Source organism: Vombatus ursinus, unplaced genomic scaffold (assembly GCF_900497805.2).
Source record: "Vombatus ursinus unplaced genomic scaffold, bare-nosed wombat genome assembly UNPS02014797.1, whole genome shotgun sequence".
In the NCBI taxonomy this organism is placed as follows: domain Eukaryota; kingdom Metazoa; phylum Chordata; class Mammalia; order Diprotodontia; family Vombatidae; genus Vombatus; species Vombatus ursinus.
Genome location: NW_020954575.1, coordinates 825,181 through 841,863, shown reverse-complemented (window position 1 = coordinate 841,863; position 16,683 = coordinate 825,181). Strand labels below are relative to the sequence as shown.

The following is a 16,683-nucleotide window of genomic DNA, read 5'->3' as shown; positions in this document are numbered from 1 at the left end:
GAGATACTAAAAGCAATCTTCCCTCCTTTTTTGCAGAGGTGGGGGGCTATGGCTATGGAGCACTGAATGTGATGCCACACATTTCTGATGTGTTGGTTAGTTTTGTTGGATTATTTTTTCCCTCTTTGTAATAGGGGATGACTCCCATTGAAGTGGGGGGAAGGAGGAAGGAAGGGCTAATTGGAAAATAATAGGCATAGGATAGAAAAACAAAAGATATCAATAAAAATATAATTTTTTCCTTAAGAAAATGGTATTAAACACTAACATTGTACAGAGCACTGAGACCCTGAAAATTGCTCCACTGTATGCTCAGTCAGTTATTCTAAAAACTACTCACAACAAGGTCAGGTAGTAGACTTACATAGACTCTAACTAAACCTGTTGCCTGCCTCTTGGCATATTATTTTTCTAATCCAGGCAGAAATACCTGGTCTCTTCTAGCCACTTCTGTTCCTCTAGAGTCTAGCTGACAGAGACTATGCTCAGGATGAGACATATAATTCCCAACTCCTACACTAGGACTGTTTTTCTTCAACCCAACCATCTTCCGCCCTGCCACCTCTCTACCAGACTACCAAACCTTTCCACCTCTTGCTGCAGAAACTGTAGTCAAATCAACATTATCATTGCTTTGGGGAAGGACTTGTTAATTAACCATGATTATTTTGTTCACAATTCCTGTGACTTCCCAGACCATGTTTTTTATCCAGGATGCCTTGGAAATAAACTCCCATCAAAGCACAAGACTCACCTTGGTGACCAGATCAGAATGCCTAATGATTGCCCTCACAAAGAATCTGTAGTCTGTCACTTCAGTGCCCACTTCCACTTTGGCTGCCCCAAGATATAAATGCATCTTATGGTTGGCACATGGAATAGCAGTGAGGTCAAAATTCCTCATTCGGTTTAGCTCCAGCTGGAAAGCCAGGGCAGGCTCCAAGTGACGATAAATACGATCTTCCTCAAACTGAACTCAGAAATGAAAGGAAAAAGTCACTTATACTGAAAACCAAGAAAAGACCTGCTGGAGAATTAGTGATTATAATTGGAGGGGGAGGGGGGAGAAGCTGAGGAAGATAAATTCACACTAGGAAGCAGGAACAAAGAATATATTACTTAGCAACAACATGAAAGATACGAGACTATGAATGAGTTTAAGTAGGGATGGACAACCAAAATGTCTCCTCACCATTTAATACACATGAACTTTCATTAGTACCCAAGAGAATTAATACTTAAGGGCTTGTGTTGAGATACCACCCATTTAAAAGAAGAAAAAAAAAAGACACTGAATTCCTACAGCACTGGACGACTTGACAACTTATTGTTGACAATCAGACAGGCTCTGTCGTTCTCCACTTAACGCTGTGTTGTGTGTTCATGAAACCTCTCCTGATCCCCCTGACGGTGAGTGATCTCTACTTCCTCAAATTCCTCACGGTCTTTTGCGTGCACTTCTCTTTGGCAATCACTAAAGTCTAATTCGTATTGTAGTTATTTATGCACATGTCTTATTTCTCCTACTACATTATAAGCTCTGTGAGGTCAAGATCCATCTGATTTCATCTTGACATCCCAATATATGAGTAAACATTCTGGTGAACTGAACAGTTTTTCCTGATTTGACAATAGATGAAAGCTCTTTGGGGAAAGAGACCATGTCTTATAATTCTTTTGAACCCTCTCCTGACTAAAAGTGCTGAGTATATAGTAGATACACAATGACACACTCAATTTAATTATCTACACTGACAGGAGTCCAGTAGCACAAAAGAACAAAAAACATGAGATGATTAAAATTTGATACTGGAATGCCCTGTTTGAGTTGTTGAGGGAGTGGGAGTATAAGTCTGAAGCAAGAGATTTTTCATCCTAAATTTATTTTGCTTATACTAACATTTTAAAATTGCATTCCCAAAGAACATATCAACTAATAGAACAGGGACAGAGCTCAAATGTTGGGTGGAAGAAGCAAGCATAGGATGAAGACTTCTGCCTCACAAAATGGAATTGTTTAGTTAAAAAAAATTTTTTGGCAAATAACTGGGAGTTGACTATATGTGTATTTTCTTCGGATAAAAGGAGCAACCCCTTTTAGCACAAGGACCTCCTAATTTCTTATGATGACCACTCCAAGGAACACCAGAATAGATCATCTTGGGATTTCCTTTTCTTTTCTGACAGTGAAAAACTTTCTGCTAGTTTCTAAAATCAAATATTCTTTTAAGAAGGGAGCTGGTTCCAGATCCATTGAACATCTCAGACACAGGGAAACACAAAATCAAGAAGAGTAAGAAGGCATTCTTTCTCATATATAGTAGAAGATGAGGAGCTGTCCCTTGGTTAATTAAGTGGAAAAAAAAGGAAAAGGGTAAAATAAACAGGCAGGAAAAAGCTATGGTTCTTACCTTATCCCTTGCTCGGAATGTGAAAAATTTAGGAAACTCTCTCTGCATTTAAAGAGAAAAAAAAGTTTTCAGTCTTTCACAAATGTACTTCCCTTGGGCAGGTAACACACAGTAACAATAAAGGTACACTGACAATCAAGCACCTGAAAGTCACAGGGTTTCCAACTGCTCTTGGCCCAGGTAACATATGAAGAATACTTGGGGCAACTTGGCAGCCTGGGACCTAAGAGCAATCCAACTCTTCATCATCATGGCCCAGAAGGTTTGAAAACTGCTATCCTCAAACACTCACTCTAACATAACTCTGAATTGACAATGTCACAGAAGAACACTATGATTTTTCTGCTCTTCTACCACAAAAGCTCCCTAGGGGCTGCCCTCAGCACACCTGGGCAAATGGCACCAGTGTGTACGTACCTGGGTTGTAGCTACTGCAGCAGTAGCTGCTCGGCTGATTTCCCAAGTTTCTCCTAAATAGCTCTTAAAACGGAAACAAACTAGCCAGCCAGCACAGCGTATCAAAACCCCAGCTTTTTCTACACTCACCGTCAAGTCTGTAATTTGAAGAGCCGAAGTCATAAAATTTCAATGCAAGGCAGCTTTCAGTCACTACCACTAACCTTGTTGGAAAGGCCAGGATGGGACCAGTGAACTTGTTATCATAAAGTCTTACAATTCTCTGGCAGGGCATTACACAAAAAGGCAACCCAATTTACTAGAATCTTATTAATTAACAAAGATGAATCCAATTAGTAGAGTTCATTAGTTTCTGAAATCTAACTTATTAACACGAAATACCCGTTTCTCGGATGGGGAGCTCTACTGGCAGTGTAGGAATCAGGTTCATTACTATTTTCCTCTATAGGAGGTTTCATTAGACTTCATTATGAGCAAAAAATAATCAGCTAATTGTCAGTACAAAGCAGAATAACCAAGAAAAATTACATGACCATCTCTCAATGAGATCTGGAAACTGTGAAAATAGAGGGAAATTTCGCTCACTGGAAGCCAAAAGCCTAACACTCCCCTCCAATGATATAGAATCAAACTTTTTAAACCTGAGATTGAAAGAAGGAAGGAAGGAAAAGAGGGAAGGAAGGAATGGAGAAGAGAGGGAGGGAATGGGAGGAAAATAAGGAGATGGAGGAAGGGGGAGGGAGGGGACGAATGAGGGAAACAGAAAGAGAAGATAAGGAGAAGGAAGGGGAGAAGGAAGGGAAGGGATTAAACAAAAAAGAAAATGCCATGTTGATAATTTAGAGGTTCACAATTGAGAAAGAATTTCTCTTGATTTCTTATTTATAACTTCATACTAAACACTTCTTCAGTTAATGGAGCTTCTGTATTTTTTTGTTTGTTTTTTTTTTTTAGGCAATTGGGGTTAAGTGACTTGCCCAGGGTCACACAGGTAGTAAGTGTCAAGTGTTTGGTCTGAGGCCGCATTTGAACTCAGGTCCTCTTGACTTCAGGGCCGGTGTTCTATCTACTGTGCCACCTAGCTGCCCCAATGGAGATTCTGTAGCTCCCAGTACCTTGGCATTTAAACTGCAAAAATGCATCCAACCACTACAATGAGCAGCTTTGATCTGCATGAAGTCAATAAAAAGGCAGCTGCTGATTCTGGATTCAGAAGACTGGGTTCAAATCCAGCTTCTACTACTTACTATGTGTATACCAATGGGCAAATCATTTAACACCCCCCCCAAGCCTGTTTTCTTACCTACATAATAATAAGTGTTATATGGACTAGATGACTTCTGAGTTTCCTTCAAGCTCTGGATGTGATCTCAGAGTCCCTGCACTAAGCCCCAGAATACTGCTTGCTAAGGCTTGGTTTCTTAAAAGCATCCTGACATGGTTTTTTACCCAAGGTGTGATCTTCTGAAGAAAATGTTTTGACTTAAAAAATTCTCTGCCCCCACCTTATAACAAAGAAAAATATAGTGCTGGCTTTAAAGTTATGTGGGAAGATGTGTCAGTTGGATTGTCCATGGATTTCACACTAATAGTTCTGTACAATCTAGTTTTTGCATTGCTCTTTCCACAGGGGTTGGCTTTGAAAGCATTATGTAAAAAGTGACAAACTCTCCCACCCACCCACCAAAAGGATAAGAATATTCTTCCATATGGCTCTCCTTGTAGTTAAGGTCAAGGAAAGTGACCTTTTCTATTACTCATAGCTTCTCCTTATTTACAATTTAGTTGAAAATATATATATACACATACACACACACACACACACACACACACACACACACACACGTAAATAAGATCAAAATTCTCCCTATCCACTGGCCAAATTTTTTTTTAAATTTCAATTTTAACTATTAAGGAATTCTGTATAGCACTAATATGTAGTTCAGATTTAAGAACCTTTACCATATTTCTAACTACAACTATTGTTACTAATAACGAATAAGACAGTCCAATCACTAGAAGACCACCAATCAAAAAATACTTTCAATCTGAGGTTGACCATATGTGATACAGGAGAATATAAGAGAAAAAAAATTTACTTAAGTTTTTAATTTTCACAATTGTAACTAATTTTAAACATGTGAAGTACCCAAGCAAGAGATTCCACAAAGGCAAGGACCCTAATGTCAAGGGACATAAATCCCTGAGAAGCACAGCAGATCCTTCTGTGTGTGTGTGAATGAGAGAACTTTTCTATTTGGGCTCTACAGAAAAACTATGACTATCTCTCAGTTAAGGGCCCACAGACACACAGACAACATAGAGAATGAAGTAGAGATATCTCAGCAACACCACTGCCCTCTTGATTCCTCTTGCTTACTCCCTCTTCAAGCTGCTGATTCTCTCCTAACTCTATCCATGTTCATTCCATCACTAATTTAAATGCTTTCAAGGCATTCTACCAGGGTTATGGGCAACTGTCATAATTGAATGTGCAAAAAGAGAACACTCATAGTGTTCTGGTACCAAAAATCTGAAAGAGTACAGCATTTCCTAGGAAGAGGAATTATACCCCTGCTGTGTGTTCTAATCAGCCAACCATCATCAAGACAATCAAAATAATTTGCCTAAATTAGCCAATCAAGACACCCTGCAAATCAGAGAATGTGAAAACCTACAACAGAAATCATCATAGCTGATTATGATACTAATAATCGCGTTAAAAACCTAATGAGATGAAGAAATTGGAAGCTTGCTGGTGCAACTCTCTTTTACCTTAACATGCTGGGAACTAATTATATAGGCTGTAATTAAAACAAAAACTAACCCAAACCAAATCCTCTGTAAGCTAATAGTTGGTTTGGTAACAAAATGAACTGCCTCCCAAGATTTTATTTTAGATTAACTACTAATATTGACCAACATAGATAGTACATGGTGTACAGAATCAGAAATGCCAAACTAGAATTTAACCAATGTTAGATCTAATGAATTTTGTAAGGTAAAAGAAAAAAAAAATAATCCTGAAAACAGACATTTTGGTATCACTAACAAACAAAAATGAAAAGGCATAGAAATCAGCCTTTACTTCCCAGTTTGATAACTCCATGTGCCAATAGTATGAGGAGTTCAGGTGGACTAAAAATCTCAAAGAGAACCTCTTCTGTTATACTCAAGGCCTGAATCCATTTTCATGTGAAGGAGGAATCAATAATGATATATGTATTTCCCTTTATACTCCTAAATATCAGACCTCAGCATTCGGTATACATCAGGAACCCAAGCCTTTTAGCAATGATTTAATTAAGGGCTTATGGAAACAGAGAGACCAAACACCAAGTCTCCTTGTTGCTAGTTAACATGCCTGCTTAGTGTTAGGGTGCCATGACACTAAGACAAATCCAAACACTCCTACTGGACTGGGGGCTGCAGTGCTTGAACAAGTAAGGCTGGAAATGCTTACAGGATTCACTGACTTGAGAATGGAACACCTAACATAACAAATGCTCCGTGCAGAACCTTTTCTCCTCACCCTGCCCCTCTCCTGTCTTGCCCGGCAGTGGTACCAAGAGAGGATGAATGAAAACCAATATGCAACACTGTACTTGTCTTCACCCCACACTTGCCAGGGCAGGAGGTAACCTTCCTTCCTCTCCTTGCCCCATCCTGTGTTCTCTTTCCTACTCAATAATGTGAGGATTTCATACTGTGGAACAGGGGAAGCTGAATACATCACAGTGGATTACTAGGAAGCCGGAGAGATCAAAGGATTCATCTCTAACACCCCACGAAAGCTCCCTCTTTTTCACACTACACTAACTACGAGGCAAGCACACATTGGATGACATGACAAAGACCAAGCATCCTTTAGTGAATGGTGAGCCACCACCAGTAGAAGTACTCAGAGCACCACTGCAACAGTGAGACTAGGATTTGTATACTTCCTGCCAAGGATTCTAGACTATCATAGATCCTGACCAGAGCTCAAAAAAGGGTGCCCTTTCCCCACTGCACATCCACCACTCATTTCTAAGGTGCCCCAAAATATAAACACGCAAGTCTTCTGTCATTCAACCTGTAAGAAATTATCCAATCTATATCACTCCACTAACTTTTGTTCCCTCAAGCAAGAAAAGCACATACATGCAGAAATCACACCACTTTAAAATTTCACTGAGACATGCCAAATAATAACCATGTGTATCAGGCCTGGGCAATGATCCTAAGCGAAAGTTCCCTGAAGAGCTACCATCCTAAACTACAGATTCTACTAGCACAATCTCATACTCAACCCATATATAAAAATACTAAAAGGGATTTTTAAAAGCCTGGTCAACACTCCAGAAAGGCTGGAAGGTTTCTTTGTTTCGGGGGGGAGCTGTGCATTTTAAAACTTAAAAGAAATGATAATCATATCAGTAACTCTGATTCCCTTTTAATTTTTGTAGATGGTTTTAATAGTAATGAGGAATTCATTAAGTTAGCTTCTATGCTACAGAGACCAAGGTCAAGCCTAAGCTATTAGGAAAAAAAAAAAAACAGGAAAAAAATTTTAGTTTCTTAGAAATATCACAATTTAAGAATTTTCTTTAGAACAACATGATTTCATTACAAGGACAGGCAGAGGCAGAAGGAAAAACGTGTATCTGTGATTGGTCTCAATCTGCCATGAGCCCTGGAAGCACAAGTCTGTTACCCTTTATATGAACCCAGTCCAATGCTCTTTCTTCCCAAATCCAGGGCCTGGCTTTTCTGCATGCCTCTCTTATTCAAGATTCTCCCCTGGCTTCCTGATCAGCATCTCCAACCACAATATTTATTCATAGACTCTCATATTCCATCCCCAAGTATCAATTTTATTCTCTAAGCTCCTGGTTTTTCTTCCTAAAGCCCCAGGGTTCTCTCTTAAGCTCCTCATACTTCTCCACTGACTCTCGTTTCCTATCTAAAGTTATTGATTGATACATATCTGAACTCTGCTTGGTTTTCTACCATCAATAACAGTGGGGAGTTGTGCAGTCCACAACACTTCCTAAAGCATTTCAAAAAACTGTAGCTTCTCTAGCTTTCAAGATAGATTATCTTGTTACTATTTGAAGCAAAGCTAACAAGGCTCACTGTGAAAAGAAAAACACGCCAAGCACCAGAGTTCCCATAAGCAAAAGGGCAATAAGGGCAATCATACACAGGTCCTTAGGTTAAACCAAGGTTTTGCTAGCAATGCCCCACATGTTCACATAATTATCAGAAATAGTGCTAGAGAAAAACTGATCCAAATGGCTATGAATTCTAGTTGGGAACATTAAGACCTCCCAATGACACAGGTATCTTAGTCACATTATTAATTATTATTAATATTTTTAAAAATACAATTTGTAATATAACTACAATAAAATTTTTAAAATATAATTTATGGAGCATTAAGTCACATCTGACTGAGAACTGCTAGGTTTTTTTCCTCATCACACATGGTCTCGACATAGCATTACCTTGAGTCCCATCATGTCTATCCCCAACCATTCTCTTCTCATAGTGAATGCTGAAGCCTCATAAAGTCATTTTCATTTAAAGGATTTAAAACACCATTCAATTTTTATTTGCTGTTGCTATAATTAATACAATAAAGGGAAAAAAATAATTTGGGCTCCCTTTTTAGGCTTCTAACACCTCAAAACAAAAGCTCAGATGCTGATCTTCTGAATGTATGTTCCCTTCGGCAATAAAACACATCATTACTTGAGTAACTAGAAGAGGAGAAGGAAAAACAAAAGGCTTAGAAACTATGACTTTAAAGTTCAAACTGGAAGTTTTTAACTATTAACTCACTGTGTAAATGGGACAACTTACCCAACTGTATAAATGGATTTGTTCATTCTTAACTATTTTTAAATGATATACTGAATATGCACTGCCATATAAAAACCTTATGATGAAACCTTCTACAGAAAAATTCAAAGTTCATTATAATAACTTCTAAAAAGAGAAGACTAAGCTTACTTTAGCCCTCTGAGTGTATTTAGAAATAAAATGAAATTATCAAGTGTTACTTACTCACTACTCCATAAAAAAAAAAAAAATTGGTTGAACAGGGGGCAAAATATTAAGGAGCTCTTTGTTATTATGCCTTTTACTTACATGAAATCTTTGATCCACCTCATAGTTGACCTGTTTTCTGAAATCCTTACAAATGAAGCAAAAAAAGAAAGGGGAAAAGAGCAGAAGCTAGCAATTAGTAACAAAATTTTAAACAAATTAAGAGTAATAGGAAAATTAAACCAACATTTTTTCCTTAAACAAATTCAATGAAAAGCAACTATATCCCCATAACATCTAGAATTAAACAATTTTCATATCCCACTATTATAAGACTGATTTTTAATTTAAAAAAAAAAATAAAGGTAGCAGATTCATCAGCAGCTGCATAAAAGGCTTAAGAAAGGTACAAGACACACATCAATACCTTTTGTGCAACCAGGAAAGTAAGCCGCCGGATTCCATGCTCAACAAGAGCAGCTTTCTGTGAATAAACAACATAAAACAGATGAAACCTCTTTTGACTTCTGACTATCCCCCACCCCAAACATTCTTCCCAAGTCTCTAATTTAACACAGGTTAGGAAGCCTTTCTGGGAACTAAAATTTTAAGAAGCCATCCCAACTCACTACCTTGAAACAGGTAAAACAAGAAATCTATCTCAACCTGGCCCTCAGTAACTATTAAAGGAACTGACTTTGCTGTCCGGAGAAACTAAATGATTTGCTCAAGGTAACACAGCTAGTTAGCAGAAGACAGGAATTGGACCCAGATTCTCGGGATGATAGTGAAAACAAGCCTAGTAGAGATGGCAAGGGTTGTATGAGGCCACAGGAGTTCCTTCAAGATTGATACACATCAGAGGCAGATCTTAACATGACTTCTGCCCACAGAGGTCACACTGGTGGGAGTTTATTAAATAACACATGGAAATTGCATAGACCCGGAGCTCAAAACAAATCAGATCCTAGGTAGAAAAAAAACATTTAAAGAAAACTGAAAACAGCCACTGGAATGTATTTGGTACTTTAGAGTACAGGGGGCCTTTTCCATCAGATGCAGCATAACTCAAATAGTGGCAAATGTGAGAAAACAGGTAATACGGATTTGGAGAACTACTTTCTACAATATTTTCCCTATTTTTGATTACAAGAAAAAGCAAATTAAACATAAAATCTGGAGCTGGAAGTGACCTTAGAGAACATCTATTCTAAATCCCTCAACTACAGACTGATGCCCAGGGAGTCCAAATGATTTGTTCCAAGGTTGTAAAGGTAGATAGACAGCAGCTGATGGGGACAGAACACAGATTCTCAGTTCAGTGCCCTTTTCAGTGTACCCCAGGATCTCTTTAAAAATGTTACAAAAATAACATCAAATCACAGTGTGTAACTACAGGCACACCTTATCTAATGCTATTAATTAGCTGGGTGAAACAATCGAATAGTGACAGAAAGTTCACTAGATCGTGGATTGAGAGTTGGAAGGGATTTTGGTGACTATCTAATCCAACCCCTTCATTTTACAGATTAGAAACTGAGGCTCAGCAGGCAAGCCACTTGAATACGGGTGAGGGATAGGGAGAGAAACACTTTCCAAATATCTCATTTGATCCTCACAACTTCTCTGCAAGGTAGGTGCTATTATTATCCCCATTTCATTGAAATTGAAAGCACACAGAAGTTAAGTGATTTTTGCAGGGTCACACAACTAGTAAGTGAGCAGCAAGATCTGGACTCACATCTGCCTGACTCCAAGTCTAGCACTCTATCCACTACACCATGTTGCCTCCTCATGGCATCATGGTAGAGTCCATTACTATATAATGTTTTCATTATATTGTAAAAACAATATTGGTCAGTGCAACACTACCTTGGATATACTTGTAGCAGGTTCCTTTTCACACTATAAAATCTTAAAGAGTTACAAGATACATGAGATGTAATTTAATAAAGACCTTTTAGAATTTGTGGTCATAAGGAACAAGATGATGCTACCAATTGAATGACTTAAGAAAAGTAACCAAACAATAAAAATAGTAAAAATAGATACTGAGTTTTCATCACAAAAAAAGTATTTTTAATCCAGACATTAGCTTGTCCTTCTCCCTTGGCTATAATTCCTTTACAATATTTTCTTACTATCTTTTGCATTTACACCACCTTCATTTCTAAATACATCCTCACCCCATCCCCACCCAGAGAGCCATCTCTTACATGTTACAATTCTAACAAATACAAATCTGTCCACATAGCTACTTTCCAACAGCCTATGTGGATGAACCACTGCAATTTTTTTTTTTAACGTAAACTAGCCTTTTCCCTACAATCCAACATGTTTCTGGGTCATCTCTCATTCTGTCAGCTGTTGTGTGCTCAGAAATAGAAACAATTTTAATGGCTTAAAAAATGAGAATTAGAAATGTAATAATGTCTTCCCCAAACAGATCAGCGATGGTTTCTTTTTCTGGATTATTTGTGACCTGCCTGCACTATTAGTGTGGATAATTGAGAATTGATGATAAGAAGAAAAATAAGAAAGGAGAAAGGACCTCTTAGCTTCTTAGTATATCCAGAAACAGAACCATTCCTTCCAGCACCAATAAAACACTCAGCTAAGGCTAAGTAAGCCCTTCAAACACAAGCATCAGCAGCTATGTTCATGGCAAGCAAAGAAAATAACTTTAATAACGCCGTGATTTAAAATCAAAATTGTTATTGCTTTTAAAATTCCACAAGTGGCTGACAATAACAGCAGAGCAACAGGACTCTGATTACATTGTAATAATGTGGGTCTCACAGCAAGTCCACAGCTATTACCCAGCGATTAGGCGTCAGCACCTGGAGAAACTCCATTTACACTGACTGCTTCAATCTCCTCCACAAGTCATTTACAAATATATGATCCTAATTTCTATGAGAGAAAAAAAAAAGACATGCTGGGACTAGAAGATTATTTGGACAATTTGGATCAACCTATTTGATAGTTTAATGTGTGTGCATTTTTTTAAAAACTTTTTTTCCCCTAAAGTGCCTAGAGCATGATCACGTAAATGAAAAACAAAACTAGTTTTCATTTCAGCTTTTTAAAATTTTTTTTAATGGTCTTTTTTTAAAAAGAGAGAGGGAGAAACATCAAATATGCCTGGACAAGCACAACTTTAGAGACAACCAGTCCTAGCCAAATTGTTACTGTTATCTCCAAGCCAGAACTCTTTGGAAATCAGGTCTAGCTCCTGGCTCTCCTACTGGCTTCTGAGAGAAATAGGGGTAAATGACTTAAGCTATCTGTGCCGGGGTTTATTGATCTGTTAAAGCGGGGCAATAATTCTTGTATTATCTCAATGCTACAAATATGTCATAAGAATTTTTAAGAAGATACTACCTATGAAGGCGATAAGCAGGGAAGTGTAGTGGGCCACAATCTACCCCTCTAGTATACCTCACCTACACAGAAATAGTCATAATCTTGACCTTGACCTCACCCATGTGTTTCAACTTTTATGTTCATGAACTCCAAAATTCCTTTATCTAATCAAAATCATTTGTTATTCCACCTTTCCCTATTCTCATTGCCCCCAACCTTGTTCTTTGTCCTCACCATGACCTTCAGTTCTTGCTCAGGCCATCAATCCTGCAAGGGCTGCATTCTCCTCCTTTCTCTTCCCTGACCCTTGGTGAATCAGTTCAATTACAGTTAAAACCTTTCACCTTTTATGCTACCACCAATCACACCTTGCCAATCATAACCCACCATCCACTTCTGATAGTGAATGAAGATGGAGAAAATCACAGAACTGTGCTGAATGGGTCCACTACAAATTTATGCTACACAATTTCAACTGGGATCTCAATGCAGCAAGGCAAACATTCTATTTATGTCTAATTGTTTTACTATCCCATTTTCCATAGTGGTTATTCCAAAACTTTGCATCTATCCTCAAGATTCCAACCACAACTTCTTTATTCACCCTTTTGGGTGAGTGTCATACTTCACCAAAATGATTGTGTCTATTTACCAAAAGCTCCCTCTTCTCTCTTCTTCATCTTATCACTTAAAGATACCTGCCCCTGTCTCCTCCACTCCACGTCTCAAAAGAAAAGGTGATCTTTTTCTCTTATCAAGGAATACGATGCTTAGTAATGGAATCTCTGGATCAGAGTATGGACATTTTGGTCACTTTATTTGCCCAATTCCAAACTGCTTTGAAAATGGTTGTACTAATTCACAGCTTCACCAACAATGTATTAGTAGTATGTATAAATTCCCACAACCCTTCCAACCCTGACCATTCCCATCTTTTGTCATCTTTGAGTTTGCAGGGTGTCCCTCATTCACTTCATTTCTAAACCTTTTGCAATCTAGCTTCTCAACTCACCATTCAACTGAAATTGGTCTCTCCAATGAGACAAATGATTTCTTGATTGCCAGATCCTGATGGCCTTTCCATCCTTCTTGACCTACCAGTCTTTGACATTTCTGACTACACTGTCTTCCTCCTAGATGTCCTCCTCTGAGTTTATGTGACTGCGCTCTCCTGGTTCTCCGAGTGCTCCTTCTTAGCCTCCTTGGCTAGATCTTCATCCAGGTCAGGCTTACTAACTCTGGATGGCCCTCCAACGCTCTGTGCTGGCTCCTCTTCTCTTTTCCTTCTACACGATCTTGCTTAATGATCTTACTCTCATCTTCATGCAGGTGATTCCCAGATCTACATATCCAGACCTAATCTCAGCCCTAAGAGCTAGGGCCTGCGCTACTGCTTCTTAGACACTGTGAACTAAATGTCCTCAAGGGATCTCAAACCCCACCTGCCCAAAACAAAACACAGTATCTTCTCCCCAAAACCTTCCCTTCTTCTCAATATTCCTATCACTACCAAGGGCAATATCATCCTCATGCTCGTCACGAGCTCATCACAAGCTCAATGTCATCCTCCACTCCCCACCAGCATTCATCCAACATACCTAATCTGTTGTCAGGTCCTGTGGTTTTTACCTTCACCCTGTCTCTAACACATATCCACTCACCTCTCACCTAGACGACTGCAAATAGTCTTCCAACTGGTCTTCCTTCCTCAAGTCTCTCCTCACCCCAATCCATCTTTCACTCAGCTAACAAAGTGATCTTCCTAAAGTACAAGTCTGACCATGTTACCCCAGCCCTTTTCTCCAATCAATTCCAGTGGCTTCCCATTTACCCCCACAATCAAATATAAAATGCTTTGTTTAGCTTTTAAAGCCTTTCACAACCTGGCTTCTTTCTAGCTTTTCAGTTTTCTTTACTTGCCTGTATATACTCTACAACAGTCTTCTTACTGTTTCTTCAACACTACATCTCCCGACTATGCATTTGCACTGGCTCTCTCCCCATTCCTGGAATACTCTCTTCCTTCATTTTTGACCCCTAGCTTGTCTGGCTTCCTTTAAGACTCCACTCAATTCCCAGGCCTACCCATCTCCTCCCGCCCAGCCCCCCTCAGCCTGCTGCTAGTCCTTTTCTTGAGAGGGTCTATTGTTGGCTTTCTTTATTTTCTCAGTTCTTAGCATTGAGTTTGGGGAATATTAAGTGTTTAATAAACACTTGTTGACTGACTGGAGAAAAATCAGCCCTAGTCAGGATGACCCAGGCTCAAGTCTCTTTAACTTTTCAGTGTCCCAGGCAACTCTCTCTGACTAAGTGACAGAAGATGTTGCTCTGAATTGGTAGAAGAGGTTTCTCATGGGGAATTTCCTAAAATGAATAAATCACAGACCACGAAAAATCTATGAAAGGGTTTTGAGCTCTTGTTTGAACAGTTGTAGGTATGTAATATTAGTTATATTGAAAAAAAAAAAATCAAACCCAGCCTCTGTGTTTTTTCCATGCTTGCTACAGTGCCTAATATAACAAGGAGTATGGAGGTATTCGGGATGTTAACCTAAACCTTTGCTTCCACATCCATAAAATGGAAAAAATATATCTGCCCTACCTACCTCATAGGGCCATTATGAAGAACAAATAATTATTTTATAAACTTGAAGTTGCTTTTCAAATAGGTGGTAATGGTGACTTGTTAATGAGAGCAGGGCTTTAAGATACTGCTATATCCATGCAGCTCACTGCTTTAGTGCCACAATGCATACCCAAAGTGGCAAAAATTAGTGACACCAACCATCTCAGTAGGAGGTTAATGCAAGATGTGAATTTGGGATTTAGTTATAGAACCGAGCACAAGTAAGCACAAGTAATTATTATCTCAAATGCCAAGATGTGACTTTCATAACTTCTGAGATTAAAAGGTACAGGCCCAGCTCTTAGAGAGATGATCCTTCTGTCACCTATTTCAAGTGAATTTTCCATTGCTGCCACCTTAATCACAAAAGGGGTTGTGTGGGATATTTTTTTGGGGGGGGGACCACCTCCAAAGAACTACATTCCAGGGTTCAAAGGCTTTTCTTCATTTTTCTTCCTTCTTTGATGATGCCCATTCTCCCTACTCTGCCCCCACTTTAATTCAGACTATATAATCAGCTCAAACATAAACTAATCTTTACTAAAATGTGAAAGATTTGTGGGATATGAAACATGCAAAGCTGAGGTACATTATAGGCCTCATTTAAATATTTGACTCAGCCACCATTTTCCCTGGAACAATCAGTAAGTAAATATTAAGCACCTACAAAGTATAAAACATGGTATGAACTCTTAACAGTGGTTAGCTGAATGATGATACTCATTCAGCAATTACCACATACCACCTAGTAATAATGCCTGTCCTAACACCTCCTTGGGGACAGGTGCTATGTCATATGCCTTCTTATTTTTGTTTTTGTTTTGTAAACAGATTCAGGAATGTGCTCATCAAGGGCCAATATTTTCTTTTCCAGTGTATTACAAACAGTAGGCTCCACAAACTAACTGCTCTAAGATCTGGGTTATAGTCCTGCCTTCTCCACTTACTAATCATGTATATAATGGCAGGAGTTTCTGAACTTATTGGGCTTTACTTATCTTCATCTGTAAAATTGGAATAATAGCAATTCAGGTCGTAAGATCATAGACTTAGAGTTAGAAGGGCCTTTAAAGGTCATCTAGTCCTTACCTTCCCTCCACCATCCAATTTTATAAGTGAAAAACTGAGACCCAGAGCAGGTAACTGGTTTATCCAAAGTCAGACAGCGACCAAAAGAAGTAGGATTTAAACTCAGGCCCTCTGACCCTGGCATCAGTGCTCCATCTACCATATCATGGCTGTTAAGTGTGAATGAAATAATTCCCCTATATAAATTATATGGAACTAAACAAATACAGAAGCAATATGGTATAGAGACCAAAGACCTCACCTTGAAATCAGAGAGCCATGGATTCAGATGTTACCTTGGATACATGCTGGCTGCAGAGCTGGCCTGGATCAGATACTTCCCATCTATTAGTCAAAGGAGGGGACTGGCTTAGCCCACTTCCAGATCAAAAGCTCAGATCCTCAGGCTGTGACCCAGGCAACACTAATAGGATCACTAATCCCCACTGTCAGAAGGATTTTCCTCACCAGGACTTCCTTTTCACCAATGAAGTCACAGAGCCAATACAAAAGTGCACATGCAGCATTATTATCAATGAAACATTTGGGGACTGACCAGTGCCAGGGAGAAAGCATAATCAAGAGGAAGAAAAAGTAAAGCCTGAGCCAGGGGATATGAGGGTAGGTGATAGGCGTATAACTGACCAGCTGCATGAAACTACAGGCAAGTCACTTAATATTTCTGAGCCTCAGTTTCTATATCTCTAAAATGAGGAAGGAGATTAAGGTGATCTTCAAAGACCCTTCCAGCTCTAAAATTCT

The 16,683-nt window shown here is 38.9% G+C and overlaps 1 protein-coding gene across 5 annotated transcripts in view; it reads right to left on the bottom strand.

Moving 5' to 3' along the window:
- Positions 1-16,683, bottom strand: part of ACACA (acetyl-CoA carboxylase alpha) — a 238,786-nt gene that overhangs the window by 107,098 nt on the left and 115,005 nt on the right. For all 5 annotated transcript variants that reach the window (XM_027870541.1, XM_027870542.1, XM_027870545.1 and 2 more), the window contains 4 exons: positions 9,289-9,345; positions 8,964-9,008; positions 2,412-2,453; positions 755-970 (listed from right to left, as the gene is read on the bottom strand). In XM_027870541.1, the coding sequence (XP_027726342.1) occupies positions 755-970; positions 2,412-2,453; positions 8,964-9,008; positions 9,289-9,345 (360 nt within the window). The remainder of the gene's footprint in view (positions 1-754; positions 971-2,411; positions 2,454-8,963; positions 9,009-9,288; positions 9,346-16,683) is intronic.